A 19,182-nucleotide genomic window follows, 5' to 3' on the forward strand; every position below is an offset into this window, starting at 1 on the left:
CCTCACAAACATAGGCTGCAGAAGTCCTATCAATACAACAACAACATTTATTTATATAGCACATTTACATATAAAAAGTAGCCCAAAGTGCTTTACATAATGAAGAAAAGAAAAATAAAAGACAAAATAAGAAAGTAAAATAAGACAACATTAGTTAACATAGAAAAGGAGTAAGGTCCGATGGCCAGGGTGGACAGAAAAAAAAAAAAAAAACTCCAGAAAGCTGGAGAAAAAAATAAAATCTGTAGGGGTTCCAGGCCACAAGACCAATGTACTTTTTAGCTTGCAGCCCTCTCATTCACTGAAATGTGGAGTAAGTAATATTCTTAACTAGAAAAAACAAATTAATATGTAAGCAAATCTCATCATTAGCACTAAATAGAAGAGGATCAAAAATGGTACTATTTTTTCACTGGGGCAGGTATTCTATTTTCACCTGTTCAATGAGATTCCATTGCAAGATATCGAGAACACAACCTAAGACAGTGTACTACAGGACAATCATTTCATAAGAACATTATCTGTGTGGACTTTCCATGTTCTATGTCTGTGTAGATTTTCCTCTCACATAACTAAATACTTTATGTGAATATCAGGTTAACTGTTGATAATACATTGGCCCTATGTATAATCAGGCCCTGTGATGGACTAGGACTCTGTCTAGAGGTGGTTTTTGCTGTCCTCCCAATGCTGCCAAGATAGATGGTGGTGCCAGTATCACTCTGAATTAGAGTAGGTGATTTGTTAATGCTACATGTTCATTTTTTGCTAATTCTGCTTCATATATGCACAAATTAGGTTAACTGGCTATACAACTCTACTCTGAAACATCATAGACCTGGTAACTCCAGTCAAGACCTGACTAATTTGTTGAACACTGGAATATGACCATATCTCTGTTTATTAAAGATATATTGTCTTCTCATCCCTGACATTACAAACACTTGCCTAATACAGTTATAGTTAAGCACTCTCTCAAGGGTAAGCAATAAAGGGCAGGTTAATCCTAGTTTTTTGTTCAAGATAATCGAGTGGATCTATATAAGGCAACCCTGTAACCAATGAGGAATCACTCAGAGTGACTCTTCCACCCTCTCCTTTTCTCTAATCAGAAGCAGAAGTGAAATGCAAACTCAGGGTGTTGGAATCAGAGTTGCCAGCTGTACTGCTTAGCTAAAGAAGATCTAGGTCAGGCCACTTAGCTGTTGACACGACTTTCCCACACAGCATCTCTCTCTCTCTCTTAGCTGGCTGTGTGTGCTGCCAGTTACAAAACTCTGCAACTTGATATGATTTTCTCTTCTTTCAATGTATCACCATTATTTCCAACTCTGTACTGCCTCTGATAAACCTCCATTCAGTTTTGAATATTCTTTTTTTTCCAAAAGCTGAAGCTCAAGCTGTTTATACACAACTATATGATCATCTTATTCAAATTTTCCAGTCAGAATTTCAGCTTACCAAAGCTCTGACGTGGTTCCTTTATAACACCAGTTATTGAAATGCATAAAAAGAGTGCTGGGCAATGATGAAAACAGCAGAAGCAGATAGAATGCCAAAGCAAGACTTCATATTTTAGAACAACTTGATGCTAAAACCTCCAAATAGATCATCCAATATACTGATGCCAAGCTGAATTCAGGCAGACAAAATAAAGGGGTGACCACATATCAAAAAGGCATGACTACAAAAAATGGGGGAGTGCATGGGCCACATGAGTGTAGAGCTTAAATCTTTTACTTCATGGTAAAGTTTGGGTAGCACATGCTATAAATGGTCCTAGATGACGTTAAAAGGTCTAGAGCAGTGGTCCCCAACCTTTTTGACAGCAAGGACCACTTTATTAGATGCAAATTTTTCCATGGACCGGTCGGTGGGGGGTGGGGGGTGGGGGGGGAGTTTTATACACAATTTACATAACATTTCTATTATTATTAAGTTATTAAGCAGTTCGCATACGTTTGCAACCCGAGATTTTTCTTCTTTTTTTGCATATAACAAAGACATATGCTTTGCATTTGCCATTCCAACAGACTGCACATCACAAACATTAACACTGTTATCGTTTTTTTCGTGTCTGCCGTTTCTATAGGAGGGTGACAATGAGTTAAATTCCAATGGATGTTTTTCAGATGTTGACAAGCAATAAGCAAAAGGTATCACTGAAAACCACAGAAAACAAAAACATCAAAAAAAAAAAACAGTACGAGGAAAGTTCAAAGAAAGAATTTTTTTTACAATGTTTCTGTTTGGGGATCGTTGTGTAGCCTAAATGTGTACAACTGAGCTGCGGCCACAGATCTAACTGCTCTGTGGATGATTCATTCAAGCATTTCAAGGTCACCTCGTTGTAATGAAAGCATCTGCTGAATGTACTTCGTAGTAACGAGATTTCTATAGTCTCGTGTCATATGGGGAAACTGTCGGGACCGTAAAAATACTTTGTTGTAATACTCTCTCACCTCGGTCTCTCTTCTCTCTCTGGGCCGCTGCAAAGCCCCGCCCACCAAGCATTCTGAAAAGTCTGAGTGAGTCTCTGTTGCCGGCAGTTCTCTTGCGGCCCGGCTGTCAGACGGCTGCGGCCCGGTAGTGGGTCGCGGACCGGTGGTTGGGGACCCCTGGTCTAGAGAATCTAGAGGTCGGTACAACCAATTGTATTCCATTGCTGAGGAAGACAATTGCACACTAAATGGAAATCCAGGATGGAGGTACACAAGTGCTTATCCAATTTAAGGCTGAATACCATACATAGGACCAGAGAAGTTATCTCCTAATAAAGCTCTTTGAGATGATGCTCATTATAGAAGGGTACTGTTGTAAAAAAGATAAAGGATTTGTTTTTTCAACAGTTAAATCTACAATGCACACAATCCAGAGTTAAATCTTTTGCCCAATGTTACTAGGATAGGCTTAAAGGAATATTCCACCCAAAAATTATTTTTTTATGTTACTTAATCCCAGGTAGTTTATAGTGATGGCCAAGAAAGAACTTAATTTAATGTTTGCATGCAGAATGGAGAGAAAAAAAGTGTATACAGAATATTGTTAAACAGATACTTCCAATAAAAATCAGTGCACATGACAAACAAGAAACAAAAGCCTCATGGGAATGACTTTTTGAATTAAAGATCTGTCTCTCCCCCTCATTTTTTGCTTGAGTCCTGTGTTCAATTCAAAAAGTCAATTTCATGTGGCTTTAGATTCTTGATGATTTTTCCAGTATCTATTTAACAATATCTTATGAAAAAAAGCACATGCTTTGCAGGTTTTGAGCATTTGACTGGATAACTTACATATAGATTATGTGTCACAAGTAATGGACATTTTTTTACATCATTTACCGCTGTACTGTTACTGGTCACTATTGGCTTGTATTATATCATAAACATTTTTTCTCTCCATTCAAAATGAAAACATGAGATTATTTTTTTTTTCTTGGTCATGACTACAAACTATATGGGGTAAGCAGCATATAAAAAAATATCATTTTTGATTGGAGTATTCTTGTAAGATTCCTGCAGTCCTGTAATATAAATCATTTATAAGAACACACCGATAAAGAACCTCCTTTGAATGCTTTGCAGCTTTTACCATTTCAATAAGTTGTTTGGCTATTGGCCAGTTTTATTAATTGTGGAAATGTTGATAACACTGCCTGCTATGGACTAGGGTCTCATCTAGAGTTAGTTTCTGCTTTGCCCTAAATGTGCCTTGGATTATCTTTAACCCAATGCAACTGTGATAAAGAAAAAATGGGCACAGAGGATGGGTCAATATTTATTACCAGCTCTAAAGAATTAAACAAGACACATATTAGATTTTTTTGATAAATTTCACTTTGCAATGCACACATATAAACCACAATGTACATGTCACAAATATTATATTTCCTTTTTTTACATGCCACACTAAAGGTAAGCTTCATCACAAACAAAGTAAGTGATTAATAATGCTAATGACTATATTCTTAGCAGTTTAATAGTTTCATTAAAGAATAAAAAGTACCACACCACTCTATTGGTCTCATCTAAATTATTATAGGAAAAAGGGAGAGCACATAATATTCTAAAGTAGACCTCTACTGCCACCTAATGCAAAATCAAAGCTGTTACACACGTTACAGTATAATATATGAAAACACTGTATCATTGTGCTGAATAACAATCACTGGTGCTAGTCAAAATTCAGAGGTAATATCTGTTTCAGTATATATATATAAAACCAAAGCATTCACATTAGACATACACTGCATCATAACAAATTTTAAAACAAAGATATTAATGTACACACCTGATTGCTATTTTTAAAATAGCCCTTACTTAACAATTTCATCCCTTTGTCCACCAATAACCGAGCCATCTCAACCCAGTTCTGCACACTTATTAATTTTCAATAATATTTTGTAACAATAAAGTGGATTGCTGGCTTAAAACTTAATGAAACTTTTTTCTGCAGAAAATAATTTCAATGAATGAAAGCAATTACTAAAATGATGGTACTGTATTTCAATTAGACTATATTGAGGATTCTTTTGTGAAGATCATAATGAGGCAATTTACACATTCTATATTAAAAAGACAATAAAACAGGCATTAGTAAAAAAAGAAATTGGTAGCTGCATTGCAATAGTGTTAAATGTATCAACACCAATAAAAATAGTAGTAGTACTATCACGTGTGCAGAGTACAATGAAGTTCTTACTTGTAAGTCTGAGTATTACACTGAAATTATATAAACATAAACATGTACTGATACAATGCCAAAGCAAGCTATATTATTTTTAATTATTTAATTATTTAAAATTCAAGAAAACAAATTTTATAAAACTGTTTGAAAACCTCCAAGCAACAGGACAGTAAAAGAAAAAGATAGGGAATGATAGGTCATGTCACGACTACGCCACTGTATTAACAGAGGAAATCAATCATTAATTTGTACTTTTAATAGCCCACTTCTCAATAAATGAAGTCCTTCGTAAGAAATGGTTACATGAATGGATCCTAGCCTTACTATCATAAGCAAAAAAGGTAGGTACAGCATATGCAGTTGATATATGCTCTTGAAACTGAACTGAACTAACTGTTGTTTGTTTACCTTGGCTTATATATTTTTCATTTTCAACAAATTATTTAAAACGAGAAACTGATTCTTACCGGTAAAGGAGGCCTTGTTAATGGGTGGCTGATTACACATGGGTGATCGCCTAATAGTCAACAACAAAAAAAAAAAGAGAGAAAAAGAAAAGAAAAACTGACTCAGTCATTGTTGGGAAAATATAATTTCAGTCAGGATTCATACTGTGTATGTGGAGACATATTAGCACAGTTAATGTTCATTTCTTTTTTTTATTCAAAGTAAAATCATGACCTGATAAACAATGATTAATAAAAATAAGTTTCTATACACACAGAGTACCAATTCTTCTATAGTAGCATTAATCTTATTTTTACATAAATATGTTTCATGTCATCTTTCATCTCGTTTTCCTTCCAAGTCTCCTGGTGGTTGATCACATGAAACTTTCCCACAGGAGCAAAAGATTGCAGTTTATTGTAAAGAACTCCCAACAACGTCAACTGATTTATCTTGACATGGAGAAGCAACACTATTTCCCTGGGCTTCTTCATCCTATCATGAAAAAATCAAAAAGAAATTCTAGAGAAAGAAAGGCATATTGATGACTTGTACCTGCACCCTCATTCTTTTGGAAGCTGTACAAAGGTTGTGATCATAGATGAAGATGGAAATATAGCAGTAAATAAAAAGATTAGTTTGAGGACTTGGGTCCAACTTCATCACCACCAGTGTCTGGTTATAATGTTCATAATTGCTTCTGTAATCACTTGAGAACTAAGACCCTAAAGTATTCAATCTCTCACATAGAGCTGCAGTTTACCTCATCACAAATAAACAAGCCATCATAGGGTTTCCTGGGGAGGATGTGGGGTTGATCGCCCAGTGACATGAACACACTCTCTTGTTCACCTTTTTAAAAATAGTAGGCCTTCACTTCAGCCACTGCTGCATCTTCTGCCTTATTAACCTGAGAGTAACTCTCAGTCATATCTATAGACTATGAGATGAGTGCTGATCAGGAGACAGTTCAGCAAACCTTTTCACCTAAGTATCTGTTACATGACATCTGATCAAATGACACAGTTACAAAGTTTATAATAACAGATGTTGTTCCAACTTAAATAGGTAGATGAAACACATAACATACACTGTAAAGTTAACAATATAGTCATAAGGCATATTTTGGAGTAATTAATAATGAACAGACATATGTTTACAGAAAAACCAACTCAAGGCAGCACCACAGTGTCTGCCACATTCTAATATGTGCAGGAGAGTTTTCGTTTATAACAAAGGCTTAGGAATCTAGTAGGGGTTTTGACAGATTTTGCTATTGTCTGATGATTTTGTGTACAATTAAATGTTAATTGTTTTGCTTCACAGAATACATGTTGGTCACTAAAGAAAGAAGTTGTGGAAGAGATAGTGGTCACTATTTTTGTAAGAGGGCATATCAGGAGCATTATTAACTTTAAATGGGTCAAAGTATTTAATATTGGCTGGGGCATACACCAAGGCCATGTTCTGAAAATGACTGGAAGCAGAATAGCAACATCTAGATGGGCTGCCATTTTTTAATTTACTTTAAGATTTATAGATAAATTTTTATTTTCACTCTATAAAATCAAAATATTTTCCTAAAGTTAAATTTCACTTAATTATGTGTACATCACAGCAAATGGACAAATACACTCTATTTTTTCCTATTGCGTAAAAACATCATATTTGTAGCAGAAGGAGTTCTTCTGTACACTTTGAAAAAAAAAAAACACATTTTATGAAACAAAAGTAAATACTTACTTGTTTGAGGCACGTTCCTGTAAATTTGTTATTGCAGCAAAATTATTCCGCACTGTCCTCAAACTAGCCAACACCTACAAAGAAAAAATAAATAAATACATGTAAAAAAAATTGAATAATAATAATAATACATTTTATTTATATAGTGCCTTTCCCATGCTCAAGCCACTTACAGAATATAAGAAAGAACAGCAGGGTATACAGTATATAGCATTGTACAAACCAGATAAATAAATAATTAATTAATATCCTTTGCATAATTAGAATGTCTACATAGTCTGAAACATTCTAGAGGTAGAAAACACACTGTTCAATACAGACTTAGGAAAATGTAATGGACTCCTCACTGTATAGAGTGGATAGAAGCAGGTAGGAATTCAAAGGAGGCTTGGTAATAAGGGGCCAAGTGATTTAGTAGACCTATTAAAATGTGTAATTTATGAGAAAAGACTAAAATTACTGTACTTTATAGTTTAGAATTATGAGAGAAGCTGTACAAATTATCTATCTATCTACAGTGCATCCAGAAAGTATTCACAGCGCATCACTTTTTCCACATTTTGTTATGTTACAGCCTTATTCCAAAATGGATTAAATTCATTTTTTTCCTCAGAATTCTACACACAACACCCCATAATGACAACGTGAAAAAAGTTTACTTGAGGTTTTTGCAAATTTATTAAAAATAAAAAAACTGAGAAATTCCATGTACATAAGTATTCACAGCCTTTGCTCAATACTTTGTCGATGCACCTTTGGCAGCAATTACAGCCTCAAGGCTTTTTGAATATGATGCCACAAGCTTGGCACACCTATCCTTTGCCAGTTTCGCCCATTCCTCTTTGCAGCACCTCTCAAGCTCCATCAGGTTGGATGGGAAGCGTCGGTGCACAGCCATTTTAAGATCTCTCCAGAGATGTTCATTTGGATTCAAGTCTGGGCTCTGGCTGGGCCACTCAAGGACATTCACAGAGTTGTCCTGAAGCCACTCCTTTGATATCTTGGCTGTGTGCTTAGGGTCGTTGTCCTGCTGAAAGATGAACTGTCACCCCAGTCTGAGGTCAAGAGCGCTCTGGAGCAGGTTTTCATCCAGGATGTTTCTGTACATCGCTGCAGTCATCTTTCCCTTTATCCTGACTAGTCTCCCAGTTCCTGCAGCTGAAAAACATCCCCACAGCATGATGCTGCCACCACCATGCCACAGCATGATGCTGCCACCACCATGCTTCACTGTAGGGATGGTGCCAGGTTTCCTCCAAACGTGACGCCTGGCATTCACACCAAAGAGTTCAATCTTTGTCTCATCAGACCAGAGAATTTTCTTTCTCATGGTCTGAGAGTCCTTCAGGTGCCTTTTGGCAAACTCCAGGCGGGCTGCCATGTGCCTTTTGCTAAGGAGTGGCTTCCGTCTGGCCACTCTAGCATACAGGCCTGATTGGTGGATTGCTGCAGAGATGGTTGTCCTTCTGGAAGGTTCTCCTCTCTCCACAGAGGACCACTGGAGCTCTGACAGATTGACCATCGGGTGCTTGGTCAACTCCCTGACTAAGTCCCTTCTCCCCCGATCGCTCAGTTTAGATGGTCGGCCAGCTCTAGGAAGAGTCCTGGTGGTTTCGAACTTCTTTCACTTATGGATGATGGAGGCCACTGTGCTCATTGGGACCTTCAAAGCATCAGAAATTTTTCTGTAACCTTCCCCAGATTTGTGCCTTGAGACAATTCTGTCTCGGAGGTCTACAGACAATTCCTTTGACTTCATGCTTGGTTTGTGCTCTGACATGAACTGTCAACTGTGGGACCTTATATAGACAGGTGTGTGCCTTTCCAAATCATGTCCAGTCAACTGAATTTACCACAGGTGGACTTAAGCTGCAGAAACATCTCAAGGATGATCAGGGGAAACAGGATGCACCTGTGCTCAATTTCGAGCTTCACGGCAAAGGCTGTGAATACTTATGTAGATGTGCTTTCTCAATTTTTTTATTTTTAATAAGTTTGCAAAAACCTCAAGTAAACTTTTTTCACGTTGTCATTATGGGGTGTTGTATGTAGAATTCTGAGGAAAAAAATGAATTTAATCCATTTTGGAATAAGGCTGTAACATAACAAAATGTGGAAAAAGTGATGCGCTGTGAATACTTTCCGGATGCACTCTATCTATCTATCTATCTATCTATCTATCTATCTATCTATCTATCTATCTATCTATCTATCTATCTATCTATCTATCTATCTATCTATCTATCTATCTATCTATCTATCTATCATGCTAAGAATTGTCTGTCTATCAAGCAATAACTTACGAATCCCTGGGCTTTGAATCTTGATCTTGGTTTCAATCAAGAGTTTATGCAGTGATAAACATAACACAGCCCATGAATTGGACATGAGGGCTATGTCGGCCATAAAATTGGCCTTCAAGTCCTTCAAATGGCAAGCAGTGATTTGGGCATACACTGTGGTTGACAGAAAAAGCATAGCAGTGTGGGCCTGAAGCATTGCTGACAGGACAAAAACTCTGGGAAGCTCTTCAGGCAGTGAAGTACACTGCACAGGTTGACTGATCGTTTTCATCCCAACTGCCAATCATACACTTGGAGTGCAACAGACAGTCATACACAACTAAAGAATTAGAGGTGTGGGATTTCTCTGCCATGTTACTGGGCTCAGGAAAAGAGCCATGGGGACATCCCAGAATGACCTGGGGTGCTGTATTTAATGAGATGTGCATGCACCACCTTCCTTTGAGGAAGGGAGGCCTGGGTGTTACTAGTAAAATTAAAAATGGCTAAGTTGTAACACCTCTAGTAGGGCTGGAACTCCAGGTAATTTATATAAGATTGTTCAAAATTGCTGCTTCATTTTGAATGAGATTTATCACTACTATTGAAAATTCCACCCTAAGCGATACATTTGCAAATCCCACTAAACTTTCACCTCCAAGTTGCAACCATGTTTGCCACTAGGGAATACATTTTCTAAAGTTGACAATATAATTTTTCTGCTCCATCACTAAGACCTACCAAAAAATAATTATTATTAATTAGACAAAGTAATTAATAATAACAAAGTTAACAAACAGAGGAGAAGAAGAAGTGTAGTGCTAGAGTTATTGACAAGGCTGGACTGTTATTAACATATTGGTTTTCATGTCCTGATTTATAGTTGTGCACCAGATATTACATCCAGATCTGAACATGAAGTTTTTTTAACCTTAAAAAATTATGTATTATAGCATATACTGTACATGAGAATGCCAGTATCGAGTTTGCATGTTCTCCTCAGGTCTAAATAAAGTTTTCCTGGGTATTCTGGTTTCAATCCCATACCCCAAAGATGTCTGAAACAGGTTAAGTGACAGCTGTAAACTAGCCCTGTATCAGTGAGTGTGTGTATATAGGAATGTACCCTCAGATGAACTGATGCCCTGTTCAGGGCTGATTCCTGCCTTGTGGCTGATGTTGATGGTCTAAGCCTTGGCCCTATTTAAACTGTACTGGTTTCAGCTAAATTGATAATAGATGAATGGACAGTTCTGATTTGCCCTCTTTAAAGTCGCTTCATCAACCAGAATTATGCAGTATATGTGCAAACCAATAAAGTTAATAAAAAAAAACAATACTATACCCTCACAAAGCAATTCACATGATAAACAGACCAAGAGTATAGAGTATGTTCAAAATGCAGTGTGAACTAGAGGATTAGTCTGTACCACATAAAAATGATATGCATGTCAGTAGTGTACATCTGCTTACAGTGTAAGAAAAGAGATCAACATAATGCACATATAAGATAACATTGAGTGTTGCAGAAACCAATAAAACTCATGCACAAAACAATAATATAAAAGCAATTATACACAGCTACAAACAAGTATAGTTCAAATAGAAACTAATGTACAGTATAGTTTTTGCAGGGACCAATATAGTTATATGTTTTAAATGTATTATAATCCCACTAAAGGTGTGTGAAACTTCTAATTTCTGTGATTTTATTTTTATTTAGCCTTTCTTCATCCACTCCAATTGAACTCAACCAAACTTCATGATGAAAACTGACGTTTTGACTAGTAAGAAATACTTTTCATAATGTTGATAATATCCTTTAGCCTTCAGGTGGTCAATCACAGGTTCCATCCTTTCCTTTCTACTGAGAAAGGCAACAAATCAATGTGGTCCAAAAAATTGGGGTAAACAGGCCAGAAAAGTGATGAATAGATTTCCCTTTTATCTTTATGTAGTGTGCATAGATAGACTTTATTTGTTATTTGTTTCCAGGAAAAAATTAGGCTTTTTACAGAAGTTCTTTAAGTAAATGCCCACTGAAGCCTCCTTTATTTTAACACAGCTTTTTGAAAAATAAATATTTGTATTTATAAAGAGTCTATGAATGTCCTTTTCATTACTGGCCAGGGTTTGATTACTAGTGGACATTTTGAGGTAGTTTTGGAACTCTTTTCTCTCCAAGTTCATGATATAACATGGTGTCATAACATAACTAGGTGTCACCAGCTCTGGTCCTGGAGGACCACAGTGGCTACAGGTTTTCATTTTAACCCTTTTCTTAATTAGTGACACTGATACTTGAGTAATAATTCATTCTTACAGTACATCCATTCTCTGGTTCTGCTTTTCCAGAACAAGGCTCAGAGGTAGCCAGTGTTTAATTCAGTAGGATCAGTTACAAGGACAAACCTGGATGGGATGTTAGTGTGTCACAGAGGATACTCTCACACACCATTTTCATTTGCTGTGCATCTACCCTAATAATTAATTGAGGTATGAAAAGAAACTGGAGTACCTGGAGCAAACCTATGAGAGTGTAGGAAGAACTGGCAAACTCCACAGTAATGGTGACCAAGCCAGGAATCAAGACCTAACCTCCCAAGGTATGAGGCAGCATTAACCACTCAACAGTTCCTTAGGTACAATTTTTTTCAAATAAATATTTATTATATTCAATCAAAAAATAAGATGGCGATACAGTAAGTGCTACATTGGGAGTTAGCTGTTATTGGTATTTGGCTGCGATAAAGCTAGCATATTTTATTATTGTCAACTTGATATTACAGGTAATAGATAGGGTAGAAGCAGACAATCTAGGTCTCCAAGTTTGGTATATTTGAGAATTAAATAAAGTACCAATTGTGTAAAGTATGATTCACTACACTTTTTAAAATGCAGGATTCTGTGGCACCTACCTGTGCAAATGGTGTTACAATCAGGTCATCTCCATGACTGAAAAGAAAAAGCATAATTTAATGAAGCACAAAGAGTGGTGATAAAATAAGACATGAAAAATTACTCTCTGGATCTCTGCTGAGATTCTCATATTATATATAACAATGCAGAAATCACTTATCTATAAGAAACTTGTACACAATAATTTATATAGTGTCTTTCATTACGATTTTTTTAAAAGTACAATTCTTATATATATATAATATTAATATATATTTCCACAGTGCATGCATTGGCAGTTGAAGAGAAAAGCTTGAACTTACACATGAGTCAGTAAGGGCATTGAAAATGAAACCTAGAGAGTTCCAAACCAATGCCATTGTTACTAGACTTTACATATTATTTAATACATTACTTTGAGTAAACCCAACCTGAATATTTAAAGTGAAGGAAAAACACATTCATTTTGACTTTGCCTGATACCCTTTTGCAGCAGATGACACCATGTCCATAGAAGGAGGCTTTCTGACCTGCTTTCACCCATTGTGTGGAACAGATTTAACAAGAAGAGGATGTCTTAATGGAATGGGTTTTATTTATTCTTATTAGAGCATTTCCACTTATGAGCCCACCTATGATTGCTACAGAATAATTAGAAAAAGAGCATAACATGATGAAAAGGGAACACAGAAAAGAACATAACATAGCAACCTACCATCTAGTTCAAGCTTGCAAACCAACCCTAGCAGCACTGGGAACAAGGCAGAACCCAACCCTGGTAGGGAAGCAAGGTTCACTGCAGGACTCAATCGCCTCCCACTAAAAATGGGACCAATTCAGAGTCTCCAGTTAAAGTGCAACATAATATTGAGGGGAGGTAGTAGGTGCTATTTGACAGTAGGGACCTTTCTTGTGCTATATCTGTCTATAATTCTGCTAAATAATAGTGTTGTCACTATTATCCTGTCTCTGTTTTCAATAAACATTTGTTCACTGAAAACAAGACATAATATTGAAAACCCATACAATATACACCTCATATATCATATACAATGAATTACCATTGTGAGATACGCCCAGACACCACCAGACAGAGACCCCGTCTTTATAAAAGCACACACGATTATTGTTCAATAAACACAGTCCCGCACAGCACACAGTGCTCCCAGCACCAATCACCCCTAATATGGGCCTTTCTCTCACTGTCCATGGGCTGCCTTTCCTATCTCCACGGGAGCCTTGTCCTGCTCCCACTCCCGACTCTAGCTCCCTGATTGTAGGGAGGCGGCCCCTTCTATTTCCAGCCGGATGTGCTCAAGGTGCCTGATAACGTCCTTCCGGCAGCACTTCCAGGTGTGGCAGAAGAGCTGCTCTTCCACCCGGAAGCACTCCGGGTGTCCCTGGAAGGATCTTCCTCCATCTTCCCGGGTGTGGCGGAAGTGAATGTTTCCCGGGCTCTCTGAGGTTCGGGGCTCCCCCTGGCGGTGGCCACAGGGCTCCAATGGGCTTTAGCCTCCTTGTTCCTCTCCCGTGGTCCCCTCAAATCCAGGGCATGGCCTGGGGGATGTATAAGCCACCACTCGGTCCTTCCACGCGTCCTGGTTGGGTCTGTCCCCCAGCCTCCTGTGACACCATATATGTATCCAACAATCAGTTTTTTTCTAACCCTTCTTCTTTCATTTGTATAATAAGAACATCTCTTCACTAGCAATAAAGGCTTTTAATAAAATGGAGTACAGATCTCCTAAATGGTTAACGGGTTTACATTAACTCTTACTATACTTTTTTATTTGTGCTAAGTTTTCCAAGGTAAATATCTAAAATAGTCATCTATTATCTGCTTAATTCCACTTTGAGTTACAGCAGTATCTAGATTTATTTCAGCTGCTACTGCCACACCAGAGGAATATGGAGTAGTAGTTAATCTGACAGCAAGACTTAAGACTGATGAAGTAATTATACAAACATGCATATACAGTAACATGTATATTACACATAAGAGCTGTTTAATGAGTGACAGCAATGCTTTCGGCTACAATATGCTAACAATTCAACAATATTTATTCTTCACCTAATAAAATCTCAGAGCACTTACACAGATTTAAAAAATAATAGTTTAACAGTAAAGCATATATCCTCAAAATACTGATATTTGTAAACACAAATATCAAGGTTAGCAAATCCATCCATCCATCATTATCTTTTTAACATCAAAGAACGAAAGAGTTTAGACCCTGGCACCACTGCATGTAAAACAAGTACTAACACTCAATGAAGGACTGGCCCACCTTGGACCCACTCACACACACTCATACATTCACACCAGATCAACTTAGAGTTGTAAATTAAATAACAGAAATTAATTTCTTTGGCTATAATCTAAACAAGCTCCTGCTTGAAAAGTCATGAAAAGAAAATTATCTTTACGTCTACTATCTGCTTTCAGGGTGTTGATTGACCTCCAAGGTTATTCCCTTTTTATATTTATTTTATTTTATTCTAGAATCAACTCTCAGTAGCAGCCAGCAGGGCAGCCGGGTGCCGTTTTCATCCCTACCACCTTTGCCGTCTCTTTCCCTACCTCTTCATATCTTAAATCATTCTTGAGGCAGATTGAAGACTTAAATGCCAGCTTAAGTGAAAAATTAAGGAAAACATACTAAGTAATTGCAACACAAACACTGACAATCAGTTTTAACGTGAAAAGATGTCGACGAAAGAAGAGAAGAAGCGGGCTGCTAGGGTGGTGAAAACAAGAGTTGCCCAGGAAGCAGCAAGCACATCAACCTCTGAGCAAACAAATGCTAAACGTACAGAGAAAGAGTCTAAAAACTATGAATGCTCAAGTTATCCTGCAGTGCACCGTTACTGGTATTATATAAGTTCATGTTTAAAAGATATGGCTAGTTGACAATGAAGGAGAAAAAAAACACAACTCCAATAAACAGCAGTTTTGGAGAAAGATCATTTCTAGGACCATGATCACTGACGACAGGCAAAGTCACATTTTTGATGACCTAGTAAACTGCCCCTAACTCTCCCTGGTTTCACACATATATAAAAACACTAATTTTATGTAATCAGTTTTTATTAACCATTAATCCGTTGTCAAACTCACTTGTTCAACTTAAGATCAAAGAGAAAATAAAGTTTTACTTGGGTGCAATTCAGGAACTAACTCAGCTCAATGTGGGAAACATTCAAGCTCATGCCCACACTCTCTCATGCCCGTATCTTTGAAAAGGGGGAAGAAAAATGGAGTAGTCAGAGGGGGGGAAACTAAGTGGTTATGGTGAAAATATGCAAATTCCACATAGACAGTGATCAAACCAAATCAGGAAAGGAGCAGAGCTAACTACTGTACCACTGTGCTACCACTGTGTCTTGCTTAAATATGGAGCTTATCAGTGCAACACTTGGAGTAAAGCAAATCTCGACCTTCAACAGAATGCAAATCCATAACAGACAAACACAAACTTAATTTAGAGCCACTAGCTGATCAAGTAGCTAGTGTGAGGAAACCGAAGAGTTTAAAGGAGATCAAACCCCCTAACTCAAAACCATTTATTGTTTTTAAGATTAACACTGAATGGTCCACAGTGTCTGATCAGCCACTGGCTCTAAGATCTGTGACCAAATGATGTAAGATTTTTAGTTTTGAATTAAGTGAGCATGCATGGGAAAATGTAAGAACTACAGGATTTGAAACAAAAATTACACTTAATATAAATGGAAAACAAGTTATGTGGAACTCCACAAAGGTAGCTTTAACAAGTTCCATCCATCCATTTTCCAACCTGCTGAATCCGAACACAGGGTCACGGGGGTCTGCTGGAGCCAATCCCAGCCAACACAGGGCACAAGGCAGGAAACAATCCCAGGCAGGGTGCCAACCCACCGCAGGACACACACAAACACACCAAGCACACACTAGGGCCAATGTAGAATCGCCAATCCACCTAACCAGCATGTCTTAGGACTGTGGGAGGAAACTGGAGCGCCCGGAGGAAACCCACGCAGACATGGGGAGAACATGCAAACTCCACGCAGGGAGGACCCGGGAAGCGAGCCCAGGTCCCCAGGTCTCCCAACTGCGAGGCAGCAGCGCTACCCACTGCGCCACCGTGCTGCTGCTTTAACAAGTTTCATGTTTAAAACGCATTTTGTTCATTTTTAATTTATTAGACATTCTACAAGAGACTGAATGCTTTATCAGTCTTTCTGAGGTTTTCTGCTTCTTTAGCATCAGACAGATCGAGTTTCCTCATGTTTAGAATAACTAAATGTATAATTTATTGTAATTGATATTTCCCTATCAGTGTATTTTACTTTGGCTTTTGGACTAGCAGCTAACATAAGATGAAAAAGGCCATTGTGTCAGACCTGCTTACAAAACCTAAACCCCTCTTACCTGTCAATAGCTGAGATAGTACTGTATATCTGTTTTGAGTAATCTTAAATTAAGCTTGGAAGTCTCAAGATCTATTAGTATTTGTTTATATGGAAATATACTTAAATAAATAATACATTAATATGGTAGTGTTCTTTTTAATTTTTTAACATATGCATTGTTCATTTACTGTCTTTGTAAAAAAAGTATGTCGATTTTTACATTTAATAGCTAGTGGGGCAATTATACTCTTTGCAGAACATTTCCTGAATCTATTGCTCAATCCTGCACAATAGCTTGGAGGAATTTTGCTTAATTCTTCTTTACAGAACTGTTTAATCTCTGTGATATTATTAGCTGGCATCTCAGTTCATTCCACAACATTTTTAGTAAGTTAATGTCAGGACACTGGCTCAGCAATTCCAAGAACAACTTTACTTCTGCCTTAGCCATTCACTTATAAATTTAAATTAATGTTTAGGATAGTTGTCATGCTGCCTGGTCCCTGTACATCTTCAGCTTTTTAACGGATATCTCAACATGATTATGTTGAATAACAGTACAATCTACTGTATAATTCATTCTCTCAAAGGCTTGATTAGCCAAGGACTTGATTAGATACTGGAAAAAATTATTAGTTTATTACCAAGACACGGCCAAATGGAAAGAAGGATACATAATATACTAAAACAAAAAGGTCTGTCACAATTTTATATGTACCAAATTTATAATATGAATGCTGCTTGAATTTATTAATATGTTTGCATTTTAGGAGACACTATCTAATGTACAAATAGATGACACACTGGGGCTAGATGGAATCCCACTCAATCTTTTTTCAACATTTCGTGACCAAGTGTCCATGTTCCTACTTCACTCTATTATCAGTAATATTTTCAGAACTCTAGCATCAATGTAGCTATTATCATCTATCACTCTATTAGTTTTCTTAACCAGACTTTCAGTTTAACATATTTTATTCAACTCACTGTTGGCTGTCACTAATATTTCTACATTTTTTAGAGTCAAAATAAACTATACCCAAAACTCCAAATCCTTCTCTATGTGCTATATCTGAATCCCCTTGCAAGGGAACGTTTCACTATTGACACCATCATAAACTTTGTGTGTGCTATTTGACTTTATAATGCTCAATGCTCCCTCTGATCTCTCATATATATTTTAATTTATGCATGTCTTTTGAATTTACAGTACCTGTGGTGTTAAAGCAAGCTGTCCAGAATTAGCTCTACAGCCACTGGCAGGGGGAATTTGCTAACTTCTGTTGCATACCTGTTTTTAAACAGCTCAGACATTTTTGTGATGAAGCTGGTGCCACTTTCTGCTCAAATTATTCTCTTATTTTTTAAAGAGGTTGCATTCTCACTCAAGACAGAGATAATGCTAGGATTTCTCAATCCAATTGACCATTTTAAAAGAGATCATAACTCATTTCAGACAGTTGTGATTAAAACCCTTGATACTCTTCTCTTGGCTTTAGTTAGCTATTTTGAAATTCCCGTACATTACAAGAAAACATTTTCCCTAAAATCCTCCTCAGAGTGGCAGTTTTAAATTTCTTCTTGACTTAATTTATGCCATTCAGATATGAGTTCCAGCTAAAAGACCATAATTAAACATGCCAAAAGGGGTACCAGAAGCCCTAGTTTCTTGGAACTCCTCTTTGAAAAGAGGTTGTCAAACTCAACCCAGGAAATCATACAAAGGGTGACATGTTTGTATCAGAAACCAAATGCACTTTACCTCTCTTCCTCTATTTATCTACACCTTAAGTGCTTACGTTTTTTTCCATTCACTAGTGACGAATGCATCTTTCTTTTGTATGCCTCTACATTATACATGTAAAAGATTATTTTCTGCAGACTATGTCTTACTATTCTAAATCTCCCAAAATTTTAAGGAATACTCCACCCAACAATGACATTTTTATAAGTTATCTTCCCCATGTAGTTTGTAATGATGTTTAAGAAAAATGTTAGTCTCATGTTTTCATGCAGAATGGATATAACAAACTTTCTAATATAAAAGGGGTCAGTAGTGGCTAACAATGGACAACAGCAAACACTACCAACAAGTCCATGAAAAAAATCGCACACTACTTCTGTCACATAATCCACATTTCAAGTCATCCAGTCATATGTTAACAACATCCAAAACACATGTGTTTTTACTAAAGTACTGCTAAGTAAACACTCTTGCGAATGAAAATGAAATATGCTCAGATGCATCCAGGTATTTGAACTGAAGACCCACTTACACTTCTCATTTATTGGTCAGAAGTCAAGACCAGTAACAGCTTATTCACTGGCTAACATTGCACTTCACATGATATCAGCTTATAAACTTAAACAGAGAAACATGTAAAACTAAATATTAAAGTTAAAGAAAAGTGAATGTAAGCATTATCAGGAAGAGAAAATGCCTCATACTTGTGCATATCTAAGATGCTTCAACAAGCAGAAGGTCAATTTATCTGTGCAGTTTCACAGACTGCTGCTAAATAATCTCAAGGTACATCAGTGGTGGCTCACTCTATAAATGTATTGATAATGAGAGGCAGGTCTACAATTTAAATGCTCATTCACGTTTGAGCATGTTCCATTTTGGTTTACTGGAGTGTTTTCAAGAGGTGATTTATTTAACAATATAATATATTGTGAGCATCCAACTGGATAACTTGACATGAGGAATATGCAATATAAATAATATGACATT

At 37.0% G+C, this 19,182-nt stretch overlaps 1 protein-coding gene across 9 annotated transcripts in view; it reads right to left on the reverse strand.

Annotated features, from left to right (window-relative positions):
- pde4d (phosphodiesterase 4D, cAMP-specific) overlaps window positions 1–19,182 on the reverse strand; it is a 974,428-nt gene that overhangs the window by 142,492 nt on the left and 812,754 nt on the right. For 8 of the 9 annotated variants that reach the window (XM_051930173.1, XM_051930172.1, XM_051930174.1 and 5 more), the window contains 3 exons: window positions 12,077–12,113; window positions 6,877–6,950; window positions 5,154–5,203 (listed from right to left, as the gene is read on the reverse strand). In XM_051930173.1, the coding sequence (XP_051786133.1) occupies window positions 5,154–5,203; window positions 6,877–6,950; window positions 12,077–12,113 (161 nt within the window). Of the gene's footprint in view, window positions 1–5,153; window positions 5,204–6,876; window positions 6,953–12,076; window positions 12,114–19,182 lie in introns of those variants that run through there. The other variant, XM_051930181.1, reaches the window with a different exon arrangement.

The sequence above is a fragment of the Erpetoichthys calabaricus genome, chromosome 7 (genome assembly GCF_900747795.2).
Source record: "Erpetoichthys calabaricus chromosome 7, fErpCal1.3, whole genome shotgun sequence".
NCBI classification, from domain to species: domain Eukaryota; kingdom Metazoa; phylum Chordata; class Cladistia; order Polypteriformes; family Polypteridae; genus Erpetoichthys; species Erpetoichthys calabaricus.